The following is a 14,313-nucleotide window of genomic DNA, read 5'->3' on the forward strand; positions in this document are numbered from 1 at the left end:
AACTTGACATTGAAGCAATGGACATTCGTTGACTGGTCTGACAAATCCTGTTTTCTCTAAGATCAGATGATCAGCCCGGCATTTGTGCATCATGTACCTGTAGATAAGATGGCACCAGAAGGCATTGCAGGACAATCCACTTCACAACATACAGAAGTGGAAGGAATTGCTTGTAATGTTCTGGTACAGAAAACTACAGGACTGTCTTGTAGAGTCTATGCCCTGGAGGGTCCGAAATATTTTAACAGCATATTGGGTGGGTGGTCCTATTGTTTTATGTACTGTACTTGGTAATTTACCAGGGCAGGGCAGGAACAGCCAAGAGGATCCGCAGGCTCTAGGGTGTTAAGTGGGCACTGGCTTGGTGGACTCTGCTCTGCTGGGTGTTGGGGTGCGTATGGAGGAAGTCGCAGCAGGTGGTTCAGGCTGCCATGGGTGCCGTTATTTGGAGCAGGACTGATATCTAACACGTCTGCAAAAAACAAAGAAAAATCTCCACATTAATATACACAGTATGGCAAATTAAATTTTGACTATTATTTTATTACTCCCTTTTTGCCTCAGTAACAGTCTCCACCTCTCTGAGAAGGCTTTTAACAAGATGTTATATTGTGTATGTTGGAACTGGAAGGTTTTTAATGAAGCTGTGGTCAAAGCTCTGTCCAGGTCACTGAAATTCTGTCACATAAAACTCATCAAATATTATAATATATAATTTATATGGTGTTCACATACTTTTGGTCATGTAGAATTGTGTAAAACACTGTGGTAAGTGATGCAACTGAATGTTATGCAATGCTCTTGTGTAAATTTATGCTGAGCATTGTTGGTCCTAAGCATGTTTTTGGGGTCTGTTGGAGTGTTCCCATACCCAGTAGTTAGCCACATGTTTTTGGGTCTGTTAAGGTGTTCCCATAATCAGTAATTTGCCACATGTTTGTGGGTCAGTTGGGGTGTCCCTATACCCAGTAGGATATGTTGGGGTGTTCCCATACATAGTAGTTAGCCACATGTTTTTGGGTCTGTTAGGGAGTTCCCATACCCAGTAGTTAGCCACATGTTTTTTGGTCTGTTAGGGTGTTCCCATACCCAGTAGTTAGCCACATATCTGCATGTTTTTGTTCTGTTGGGGTGTTCCCATATTCAGTAGTTAGCCACATGTTTTTGAGTTTGTTGGGGTGTTCCCATACCCAGTAGTTAGCCACATGTCCACATGTTTCTGGGTCTGTTGGGGTGTTCCCATATTCAGTAGTTAGCCACATATCTGCATGTTTTTGTTCTGTTGGGGTGTTCCCATATTCAGTAGTTAGCCGCATGTCCACATGTTTCTGGGTCTGTTGGGGTGTTCCCATATTCAGTAGTTAGCCACATATCTGCATGTTTTTGAGTTTGTTGGGGTGTTCCCATATTCAGTAGTTAGCCACATGTCCACATGTTTCTGGGTCTGTTGGGGTGTTCCCATATTCTGTAGTTAGCCACATATCTGCATGTTTTTGTTCTGTTGGGGTGTTCCCATATTCAGTAGTTAGCCACATATCTGCATGTTTTTGTTCTGTTGGGGTGTTCCCATATTCAGTAGTTAGCCACATGTTTTTGAGTTTGTTGGGGTGTTCCCATACCCAGTAGTTAGCCACATGTCCACATGTTTCTGGGTCTGTTGGGGTGTTCCCATATTCAGTAGTTAGCCACATATCTGCATGTTTTTGTTCTGTTGGGGTGTTCCCATATTCAGTAGTTAGCCACATGTTTTTGAGTTTGTTGGGGTGTTCCCATACCCAGTAGTTAGCCACATGCTTTTGAGTTTGTTGGGAGTGTTCCCATACCCAGTAATTTTCCACATGTTTTTGGGTCAGTTGGGTGTTCTTATACCCAGTAGTTAGCCACATGTCCACATGTTTCTGGGTCTGTTGGGGTGTTCCCATATTCAGTAGTTAGCCACATATCTGCATGTTTTTGTTCTGTTGGGGTGTTCCCATATTCAGTAGTTAGCCACATATCTGCATGTTTTTGTTCTGTTGGGGTGTTCCCATATTCAGTAGTTAGCCACATGTTTTTGAGTTTGTTGGGGTGTTCCCATACCCAGTAGTTAGCCACATGCTTTTGAGTTTGTTGGGAGTGTTCCCATACCCAGTAATTTTCCACATGTTTTTGGGTCAGTTGGGTGTTCTTATACCCAGTAGTTAGCCACATGTCCACATGTTTTTGGGTCTTTTGGGGTGTTCCCATATCCAGTAGTTAGCCACATATCTACATGTTTTTGTTCTCTTGGGGTGTTCCAATACCCAGTAGTTAGCCACATGTTTTTGGGTTTGTGTGGGTGTTCCCTTACCCAGTATTTAAATGACTGTTTTGGACCTGGTGGGGTGTTCCCATACCCAGTAGTTTCTGGGTCTGTTTGAGTGTTCGCGTACACAGTAGTTAGCCACATGTCTACATGTTTTTGGGTCTCTTATGGTGTTCCAATATACAGTAGTTAGCTCTTTTTGGAAAATACTCCAACTTGGCCATGATTAGCTTAAAATCCTGGGGATCTTGCAAACTTCAAACAGAAAGGACCCGGACCACTTCACCTGGGAATCAAACCCAGGATCTTCTTGCTGTGAGGTGACAGTGCTACCCACCGAGCCACTATATTTCCAGATTTTGCCTATGAAGACTGCAGTGCTGTACGCTTGATTTAATGCGTTGGTGCAGTGTGTAAAAAGTGAAACTGCAGAACCCACTAATTAATTTTGATTGGTGATGATTGTGTGGTTCTTATAGTTTGATTAATGTTCGCATAAAGTCATTATGGTTTGATCTACTACAAGATCTGTCTAACATTTTGGAGTCAAATGATTAAAAACTCCTTTTAAATGGGGTTTGCCAAACTAAATGTTCCTGTTACAACAAGCCTGGTGCAAAATACTGTTCTGTTGGAAAACTCCCCAAAAACCCCACAGACCTAATGACACACACATAGATTTAAGAACGCTATTGTTATGTGAAGTGTGAATTATTGTTTCTACTCTGTTCTGTTATTCTTCCTGGCTTGGTTTTTGTATGAGCTGTGAGCTCTTATCTCAAAGATTATTAAAGCGAACAGGATGTTTATGTTATGGCTGTCTATGTTAGGAGTGTGACATGGAAAGGCTGAATTTTATTATTTAAATAAACCTTAAAATTACAGACCTTCCTTTTAGAAGTATGTACTTAGTGGTTCTTGGATTTATATCATCACAGCTTGCAGCTATATTCGTTTGTGGTCTACAGAAGTTAAAGGTTAAGACTCACCACACATAAGATTGTAGAGTTCAATGTTAGAAAATGGTTCAACTTCAGTCTGAGCTTGAAATTTAGGACCATAACTAAGAAACATGGCCTGAATTGAAAAGAAAGACCAAGATATTGTTTATGACATGCTGTTAAAGGTTGTTTTGGACATGGTACAAACATGCATACAATTAACTGCATGGAAGAAGGTGCACACACCTGCATGCTGGGATCATCATTGTCATATCCGTGATTTCCACCGGAGCAGAAAGTTAAAGAACCTGGAAATCTGCAGAGAAATCAAACAAAAAATGCAGTTTTTTTGACGTCACAAGAAAACAAGTTACCCATTTTCAAAATACCAATTTTAAAGAAAATTCTCAGGTTTTAACTTAGGAAGACCTAATCAATCAAACTTTTGTTGGTTAACCTTGATTTTCATACATCTTGGCTGTGCTGTTGGGAGACGTTATGCAACTCCAGGCGCAATAACTCAACCAGCTCGGCTTCATTTGATGGCTTGTGACCATCAATCTTACACTTGATGCATGCAGAAGCCTCCATGTGGTGCATCCTGGACAATGCTTGATGACAGGAGCTGTATTACAGTAACTGACTGAAGTAGCCAATTCTGCACCCACCGACCGCCAACAAGATCAAACCTTTCTTGATAACACAGCGAGCCACGATGCCAGCACTAGTAGTTACCTCAATTAACATTGAAGGATACACTATAACAAAGGCTGATGTGCTAGCTAGCCACTGCAATGGATCTGACATTATCTGTATGCAGGAGACCCATTTGGGCCCAACGAGCAACCGGCCAAAATTACCAGGCATGAAACTGGTAGTTGAAATCCGTCATCCAAAGTATGGATCAGCCGTATTTGTGAAGCCCCAGCTGGATGTCAGTGACATTCATACCAACAGCTCAGACACGAACGTGGAGACTATCACCATCTGCATGCCAGAGATTTTTATTACCTCTCTGTATAAACCACCTGCCAGCCCTTTTGTGTGGCCCGACCTTACATTTTACATTTAAATTTTTAGCATTTAGCAGACGCTTTTATCCAAAGCGACTTACACAATGAGCAACTGAGGGTTAAGGGCCTTGCTCAGGGACCCAACAGTGGCAACTTGGTGGTGGCGGGGCTTGAACCGGCAACCACCCTACCACCCAAATGCAGAAAGAAGTTTGCTGTTGTGATCGGAGACTTTAACTCTCATCACACAATGTGGGGCTATCACTCCACTGACAGTGATGGTGAACTAGTCGAAAGCTGGATGGAAAATATACAGCTGGAATTAATACACGACGCTAAACTCCCAAAGTCCTTTAACAGCGGCCGCTGGAAAAGAGGTTACAACCCAGACCTTTGTTTCACCAGCCAGAGACTAGCACATCCGAGCGAGAAAGCAGTGCTGAAACCGCTCCCAAAGTCTCAACACCGTCCGATCTCAATCACTATAAAGTCTGCCATAACTAAGTCAGAAGTTCCCTTTAGATGCCGTTTCAACCTCAAGAAGGCCAATTGGGATCATTATAGAGAGGGAATGGAAAGTGCTCTTCTGGACATTGAACCCTCACCTGACAGCACGTGCTCACATCCCTCGTGGATGCTGGAAAGAATACATAGCTGGCGTCAAAGAGGAATCATCACAGCTGCTGGAGCAATATGAAACAGAGTTTTAAAAGGACCTATTTTCAGATACCACTCACGAATTAGGAGAGGCACTCATAGAACTTGTTGATGCATGCTCAATAATCCAGGTACACAAATCCACAAAGTTGAATCAGTTCATCTGGACACAAGTTTGTTGTAGAGATACGTTTCGTCACTCAATCCGAATGACTTCTTCAGTCTGAAGAAGTCATTCGGATTGAGTGACGAAACGTATCTCTACAACAAACTTGTGTCCAGATGAACTGATTCAACTTTGTGCACTCATAGAACTACTGCGAAAAGAGAGGCAGAGAACATGGCAAGACCTCATGGAAAATACCAATATGTCTCAGAACAGCAAAAAAGCCTGGTCCACCATCCGCAAACTAAGTGGAGATAAGATCACACCACCAACCATACCGGGTATTACACCGAACCAGGTCGGGAGCCAACTGGTAGCCAATGGGAAACGAGTAGGCAGGCGCAGGGCTAAAGGATACCATCACTCTACAATCATCCCAGGAAACCAACAGAACATGTCTATACTAACCAAGCCTTTTACTAGGGAAGAGTTTGAAGCAGGACTTGGCACCATGAAGCTGGGCAAAGCTGCGGGTCCTGACGACATAATGACTGAGATGATAACTCACCTAGGCCCTGTTACCAAACTATGGCTTTTGAATATGTTTAACATATGCCTTCAGACCCAGTACATCCCAGCTCACTGGAGGAAAGCTACCATCATTGCCCTTCTAAAACCAGGGAAAGACCCCAACCTCCCAAAAAGCTACCGGCCCATCTCCCTACTATGCATCACCTACAAGCTGTTCGAGAGACTGCTCCTTACACGTCTATCCTCACAGATACAGTATATGTCCAGCTAATCGACGACCAGGCAGGCTTTAGACCTGGAAAGTCATGCACAGGACAATTGCTGAACCTAACCCAATACATCGAAGATGGATATCAAAAGAAGTTTATAACTGCTGTCGCCTTTGTCGATCTGACAGCAGCATATGACACTGTCCAACACAGGCTGCTGATCAAAAAACTATACAACATGACAGGCGATGCTAAACTATGCAGTGTAATCAGATGCCTCCTGAGCAACCAAATGTTCTACGTCACACTCAATTACAAAAAAAGCAGATGGTTCCACCAGACTAATGGGCTGCCACAGGGCAGTGTCTTGGCACCTCTCCTCTTCAATGTGTACACCAACGACCAGCCCCTACCAGAAGGATGCAGCAGGTTCATCTATGCGGATGACCTAGCCCTGACAACACAGCAGTATGGCTTCCCAGAAGCTGAGTCAACCCTGGAAAAAGGCCTCTCAGATATGTCAACATACTATCTACAAAACCACCTGCGCCCAAATCCTGGGAAGACCCAAATCTACAGCTTCCACCACAAAAACAGGGAAGCAAAACGGGAGATTAAAGTAACATGGGACGGTATGAGGCTAGAAAACAATCAGTATCCAGTATACCTGGGAGTAACCTTAGACTGGACCCTGAGTTACAGAGAACACATTAGGAAGACAAGAGCCAAGGTCTCCACCAGAAACAGCCTACTACGACGATTAACAAGCTCTAAGTGGGGGGCCCACCCAAGCACACTGCGAACAACAGCATTAGCCTTGTGTTTTTCCACCGCTGAGTACGCCTGTCCAGTATGGAGCAGATCCCGCCACGCACACAGAATCGATCCTATTCTCAATGAGACCTGTAGGATAGTGACTGGGTGCACTAAAACAACTCCAGTACCCTGTCTCTATGCTCTCTATGCCCCCTACATCCGGAGAGCAATTACCACCCGAGCTGAGCGGACAAAGCAAGCCAATGACACCCGGCACCTACTCCATGCACATTATGTCGCCCAAAAACGACTTAGCTCCAGGAGCAGCTTCTTGGACACCACAGACGCACTGGAGACCAGCCCAGCCAATGCCAGGGTCAGTGAATGGCTTAAACAGTGGAACATTCTAGGCAGTCAGACAGCCCAGTGGACGGAGAGAGGGATCTTTCCAAATGAACGCCTTGCCTCCGACCATGACCAACCCTGGAATGTCTGGAAAGCCCTGAACCGCCTGTGAGTCGGTGAGGGGCGCTGCAAGGTATCCCTGAAGAAATGGAATCTAATACCAGCTGACTCGTGTGTGTGCGGTGAACTCCAATCCATGGAACATCTTATGAGATGCAGTTCTGCTCCACAGTGCACTGCAGAAGACCTGGCCGAACCGAAAGGGGCCTCAATCGCCTGTGTTAACCACTGGAAAGACATGATATAGATGACGGCTGGACACGAAGAAGATCTTACACTTTTTTTTTTGTTTATGCATTTTCTCCCCTTTTTCTCTCGACTTCTAGCGCATCCAATTGCCCAATTGTGTCATGCTTTCTCTCCGCTAATGCCCCGGCTCTGATTGAGGAGAACAAAGCTAACCCACGCCCCCTCTGACACATGGGCAGCAGCCGTATGCATTTATTTCACCCACACCAGACGAGATCACCTGCGGACCAGTCTTGTGTACGGAGAGACACACCCTGATCCGCACTCTCTCCCCGCCTCTGTGCAGGCGCCATCAATCAGCCAGCAGAGGTTGTAGTTGCAGAGAAAGTCCCTATCCGGCTTAACGCACCCCTTTATGAACAACAGGCCAATCGTTGTTCATGTGATTGCTCAGCCCAGCTGGCAGGCAGAGCTGAGACTCAATACGATGTATTTGAGATCCCAGATCTGGTGTGCTAGCGTATGTTTTTAGCGCTGCACCACCTGAGCGGCCCTCATCCATCTTACACTTAATCTTAATCCAGAGGTTTCCAAAGAACTACAGGTCTGGAGATTGTGCTGGCAATGATAGTGTCTTGATCTGGTGGTCTTATATCCACACCTTTACTGACCTTGCCATGTGGCCAGATTTTAGCCTTGATAAAGCACCATCAGATTACCAGCAATCTTTCACCAAATTGCAAAGTGGGTGCCGGACGCTGTGGCTTATAGTCGACTCCGGGTTTCTGTCTAACCATTAGACAACCAGGTGTAAGGCCTAGCTTACAGTGGGTCTCAGAGAAAATGACTTTACTCCAGTCATCTATGGTCCAACACTTATGGTTCTTTTGCAAGCCCTACTACTAAAAATAATACTAGCACAAGTTTGTCACTCACCTGGTTTTTTTTTTTTAATAATTTTTAAATAGATTTGATTTGTTTCAGGCAATCATATATTAGATGTACATATACAGTATAGAATAGATTCAGATGATTCAGACCCTTTTACCCCCTCACCACAGCTGAGATCTGGGCCCAGAACCAGACCCTTGCTACAAGATAAAGAGATTGTGGAAGTCAGGTGGTACAGCGGTAAACACACTAGCCCACCAGTGCTGAGATCTCAAGCGGTGAGTGAGTCGGAGCAATTATGGTCAATAAAGTCTGCACAGAGACGGGAGATAGTGGAGGTCAGCGACTCTCCATACTCAATACTGATCCCTGTGTAAACCTGCATCGTGTAGGTGAAAAAAAGCTTTTGGCTACTGCATGTGTCGGAGGGGAGATACAACCTTAAAAAAGAGATTGAACGGAAGTTGAGAGGACGAATCCAAGATGGCAGCATAGATAATCTGCTCCCGATCAGTACTCGATAAAAAACCCCGAATTCGATTACTTCGATAAAAATTAATATATCTGAAACAGAGATGGAAAGGGGAGGAAGACCAAGAAGACAAACAAACCAAAAGAACCCGAAAAAACAAACCGAATTGACCAACGAAGACGGAGACGATATAACAGATGATATGGAGGGAGAGGAAGAGCGCATGGAGTCCGAGGCGGCCGCGGTGATTCGAACAGGAATGAAAGACATCGTTAAGGAAATCCAAGACTTTAAAACCGAACTGAAAATAGAGTTCACCACTTTCAAAGAAGAAATCAAAAAGGGAATGAAAAAAGAACTCGAGGATTTTCGTAAGGACATTAACCAGCGGCTCACGGACACAACGACAAAACTAGACACACAAGCTACAAGAATCGCCGAGACTGAACAGAGAATCGAAGAGCTAGAAAACTGGAACATGGAGGCAAAAGAGGCTCTGCTGCAATCTATAAAACAACAGAGAACACTACAGGATATGCTGACAGACCAAGAGGGAAGAAATCGGCGGAATAATATCCGCATCTTTGGCATGAAAGAGGGAGCAGAGGGCAGCTCGGTAACACAATTCATTGAACAACTTCTGAAAAACGAACTGCCTCTGCCGACAAACATGGATCTACAAATACAGCGGGCACACCGAGCCTTGCTGCCGAAACCAGACGCTGATAAACCCCCGAGGTCTATTGTGGTGAATTTCCTTCAATACACGGTGAAAGAGACGGTGCTGAGGGAAGCCTGGAAGAAAAAAATCCACTACCAAAACCGAGCACTCTTTTTTGATCATGACTATGCTACCGAGGTGGTCCGGAAAAGAAAGGAATACAACGGTATTAAAAAAGCCCTGAAGGAGAAAGGAATACGCTTCCAGACGCCCCTGACGAAAATCAGGATCCACTGGGAAGCCGGTCCGCGGACATATGAGAATGCACAGGAGGCGGTGAAAGAACTGAACCAGAGGGGAATCACGGCAGAGATACCGGGGAGAGGTGCGATCAGAACCGGGACGGAGGAGCAACTCCAGCGGGCACTATCGTGGAAACGAGTCGGTAGCCCAGAAGCTACTGCTCAGCGAGCCAAACAGAGACTACAGGAATTTCAAAGAGATTAATGGACAAAGAGGTAAGCGAGCGCAATCGAAAGACTAAATAATGGCTATGGACGAATAAATTAAAACTGTTTGCACCCTTCGAACTGGTCATAATATTGATTGATTGTCTTCATTTGTTATATTTGATCGGTAACTAAGAGCATATTCTACGCTAGGAGGTTGATGCAGAGACATTATTGGACAGTAAGACCAGACCTACCTAGCGAGGGGCCCCCACATGTTGCGGGACACTCCCCTCACCCCACGAAAGTAACGTGGGAGGCATGCACATGGACACATGCCTACTTTTGGAATCTAGACTATTCCCTGTTTTATATCAAACTGTTCTATGTTCTTACAAAGTTGTTGGTTATCATGGTTACGATATGGTTTCAGGAAAAGTACAAGACCATACAAAAACAATATGAGTAACATCTCGTTAGTGTCATTAAACGTGAATGGGCTGAACAACCCAATTAAGAGAAGCAAGGTAATTCTCAAAATGAGGAAACTTAAAGCACAGGTCATTTTCTTTCAGGAGACACATCTATCTCAGGAAGAACATGAAAAGCTGAAGAAATTTGGATATAGAAATACTTTCTATAGCACATGCAAACGGAGCCGCAAGAGAGGGGTTGCAATAATGATACAAAACTCAGTCAATTTTAAATGTTTGAAAGAAATTAATGATGAAGAGGGACGATACGTTATTGTTAAAGGAAATTTAGAGAATGAGATAGTCACATTAATTAATGTATACGCTCCACCAGAAAGTGATAAAACCTTTTTTAAAGCCTTATTCACAACTATAGCATCAGAATCAGAAGGTATTATGATGTGCTTTGGGGATTTTAATGTACTTCTAGACCATAAGATAGATACAACAAGCACAAAAAGAAATAAGGCTCACTTAACTAAATTCATGAATATATTATTAAAGGAACAGGGTATGACGGATGTGTGGAGAGAACTTCACCCAACAGTGAGGGACTATACACACTATTCCAATACGCACAATACTCATTCTAGAATAGATTATGTATTTATGAATAGCTGGGACATACACAGGGTGAGAGAATGCAAAATAGGAGTGGCTGATATTTCTGATCATAACACAGTCCATTTAACTGTGCACATTAATAGCAGACATAGAAACACGATTTGGAGACTGAACAGTGGCATCATGAACAATAAAGTAATAATTGAGCAAATTAGAAAGGAAATAAAAATATATATCGAAGAAAATGATACGGATGAAACTAGCCCGACGATCCTATGGGACACTTTAAAGGCGGTAATTAGAGGAAAATTAATAGCTATAACATCAAATCAAAAGAAACTAAAACAAGCGGCTTATCTCAACCTGACTGGAAAATTAAAAAATCTAGAAATAAAACATCAAAATACTCAACTCCTACAGGAAATGACGACCACGAAAGGGGAAATAGACAAAATTCTAGGAGGAGAGATAGAGAAAAAACTTAGATATGTGAAACAGGAATACTATGAAACTGGTCCTAAAGCTACTAGTCTACTGGCAAGGCGAATTAGAAAACAACAGACACTAAATACAATATCCAAAATCAGAGATCCTCAATCAGGCCAATTAAAATATAATGTTATAGAAATAGAAAATATATTCAAAGACTACTATAAAAACCTATATACACAACCACCCTCGTCCAGCGAGGAGGCGAAAAGACAGTTCCTTAATTCACTCGATTTGCCAGCCATTGGGGAACTACAAAACAAAGACCTTACAGCTCCTATAACACCAGAAGAAATATCCAAGGCTATATCCAAGCTTAAAGCCAATAAAACCCCTGGAGGTGATGGTTTCCCATCAGAGTGGTACAGAATTTTTAAAGAGGAACTGATACCTCTCCTTGTGGCCTCCTTTAATTGGACTCTCAAAGAAGGCCACCTACCACCGTCCTGGAAAGAGGCGATAATTTCAGTAATTCCCAAAGAAGGCAAAGACACTGAATACTGTAACAATTTTAGACCAATATCAGTCCTAAATGTGGATTACAAATTATATACATCTATTATAGCACAAAGATATGAGAAATTTATAAATGACCTAATAGATGAGGATCAAACCGGTTTTATTATAGGACGCCAAACACAAGACAACATTAGGAGGACCATCCAGATAATTAACACAATACAGACTAATAAACAAAGTGCTGCATTGCTGAGTCTTGATGCTGAAAAAGCCTTCGACAGTGTAAATTGGACCTTTTTGTATTTAGTACTAGAACGATTTGGATTCGATAAAGACTCAATTAATTGTATTAGAACTATCTATCAAAATCCTACTGCCAGAATAAAAGTTAGTGGGAGCCTAACGGAGAGAATAACGTTGGGAAGAGGGACGCGACAGGGATGCTGCCTGTCCCCGCTCCTCTTTGCCATATACATTGAGCCACTGGCACAGGCGATCAGACAAAGTGGGGAAATAAAAGGAATTAATATTAATGGACAAGAACATATAATAAGCCTATTTGCGGATGATATCATGATATACCTGGACAGCCCCAATACAACTTTTACTCAGCTGATGTATCTTATAAATAAATTCAGTGAACACTCAGGATACAAAATAAATGAGAATAAGACACAGATTTTGACCTTTTATTATACTCCATCCACTCAAATCATGAAAACTTATAAATTAAAATGGCAATCAAAAACTATTAAATATCTTGGTGTGACCCTGACAAAACAATTAGCTCACCTCTATAAAGCAAATTATGATCAAATCCATCTCCAGATTAGTAAAGATATAGAGAGATGGTCGACCCTACCACTAGATTTTAGCTCAAGAATTGAAGTAATTAAAATGAACATCTTCCCTAGACTACTATATTTTTTCCAGTCATTACCTATTAGGATTCCACAAGAAAAGTTCAAAACATGGGATAAAATGATTTCTAGATTCATATGGGATGGGAAAAAACCACGAATAAGATATTGTACACTACACTTAGAAAAGGACAAAGGAGGTATGGCACTCCCTAATTTAAAAGACTATTATCATGCAGCACAGCTCAGACCAATAGTCAAGTGGTGTGATGAGGATTATAGTGCAAAGTGGAAAGATATTGAGAGAGTGGTGACAGACATTCCAATTCAGGTACTGATTGGCAACGTTAAACTAAAGATGTCACTACAAGACACGATTGATCCAATAACTTTGCACACATTGAATATCTGGTTTGATCTTGTCAAACACCACAAATTAGAAAAAGATTTAAAATTGTTGAGTTGGTTTGCATATGATGATCGATTTAAGCCAGGCTTGAATGATCACAACTTTAGAAATTGGGGTAGAAAAGGGCTTACAGCTATGTGCACTTTGATAGAGAATGGGAATGTAAAGAACTTTCAGGAACTAAAAACACGGTATGGATTAGAAAATGGAGATCACTTTAGATACCTGCAGCTAAGGGATTATTTTACTAAGGAAATACAAATAGGGAAAACCTTGAATGATATAATTGATGTGATGACCAGGACATACAGTGGAACTAAACTCAAGGCAGTCTCAGTGCTGTACCGAAGTCTAGGACACTCAGAAGCTGCCTCTACTCTATACATAAAGGAGAAGTGGGAGAGGGAATTGAACATTAACATTACTCTAGATGAATGGCACGATATGTGTGAGACACAACACACAACTACAAACTCGAGAACATGGAGGGAATTTGGATGGAAAAACCTGACCCGTTACTTTATCACACCTAAATTAAAGAGTAAACAAACTGGTTCACAACATACATGTTGGCGCTTATGCGGAGAGAGAGAAGCAAACCATGCACACATATTTTGGAAATGCCATAAACTTAGCACATTCTGGGGAAATGTAAATAACATGTTGAAAGACATTCTAGGATATGTAATACCCAAGGAATGTAAAGTTATGTATCTTGGAAATTTAAACGATTATGTCTCAGAAAAAGATAGATACTTAACCAAAATATTATTGATCACATGTAAAAAAGCAATAACAAGAAACTGGTGTAAAACTGAACCTCCCACTATAGCCCAGTGGCTAAAGATCATAAGAGAGGTCTATACTATGGAGAAAATGACCTATCGGCTTAGACTAAGAGAAAATGTCTTTGTGAGTAAATGGGAAAAATGGACACATGACACAGTGAATGATGCTTAAGGATTGACTGATTTACCTCTATGTATTTGTATTTTGATAAATGATACCTGTAACCATATCTGATATATTTTTGTTTTTTAATTTCTGTTTGCCACATACATTCTCTTTAAGTGTATATGTATGTAAGTAAAAAGTTCAATAAAAATGTGAGTTTCAAAAAAAAAAAGAGATTGAACTATAACCTTGGTAATGGATATGACTGGAAAATATTGGATATTGGTAGAAATTGGTAGAGTTAATGCATAAATAAAATCAAAACATTGTTTTATATCCATGCCCTGACATCCTTGCCTGGAAATCCCCAGACAGTGTCTGTAACTTAATTGCTTGGTTTACCCTTTTAAACCCAGGTGTGTAATTTGCCAAACTGTCAGTTTAAACTGCAAGTGGTGTACTGCAACTAAATTCTTGACACGACTTAAAAACAATTAAATCAACAGTTGTCACTTTGTTATTATATGTAATTAGGTACAGA

At 41.9% G+C, this 14,313-nt stretch overlaps 1 protein-coding gene across 1 annotated transcript in view; it reads right to left on the reverse strand.

Moving 5' to 3' along the window:
- LOC134319289 (venom phosphodiesterase 1) overlaps positions 1–14,313 on the reverse strand; it is a 64,559-nt gene that overhangs the window by 7,911 nt on the left and 42,335 nt on the right. Inside the window, exons 16-18 of the mRNA XM_063000380.1 lie at positions 3,472–3,541; positions 3,274–3,361; positions 300–472 (exon numbers count right to left, since the gene is read on the reverse strand). Of these exons, the coding sequence (XP_062856450.1) occupies positions 300–472; positions 3,274–3,361; positions 3,472–3,541 (331 nt within the window). The remainder of the gene's footprint in view (positions 1–299; positions 473–3,273; positions 3,362–3,471; positions 3,542–14,313) is intronic.

This window comes from Trichomycterus rosablanca, chromosome 1, assembly GCF_030014385.1.
Source record: "Trichomycterus rosablanca isolate fTriRos1 chromosome 1, fTriRos1.hap1, whole genome shotgun sequence".
Classification (NCBI taxonomy): domain Eukaryota; kingdom Metazoa; phylum Chordata; class Actinopteri; order Siluriformes; family Trichomycteridae; genus Trichomycterus; species Trichomycterus rosablanca.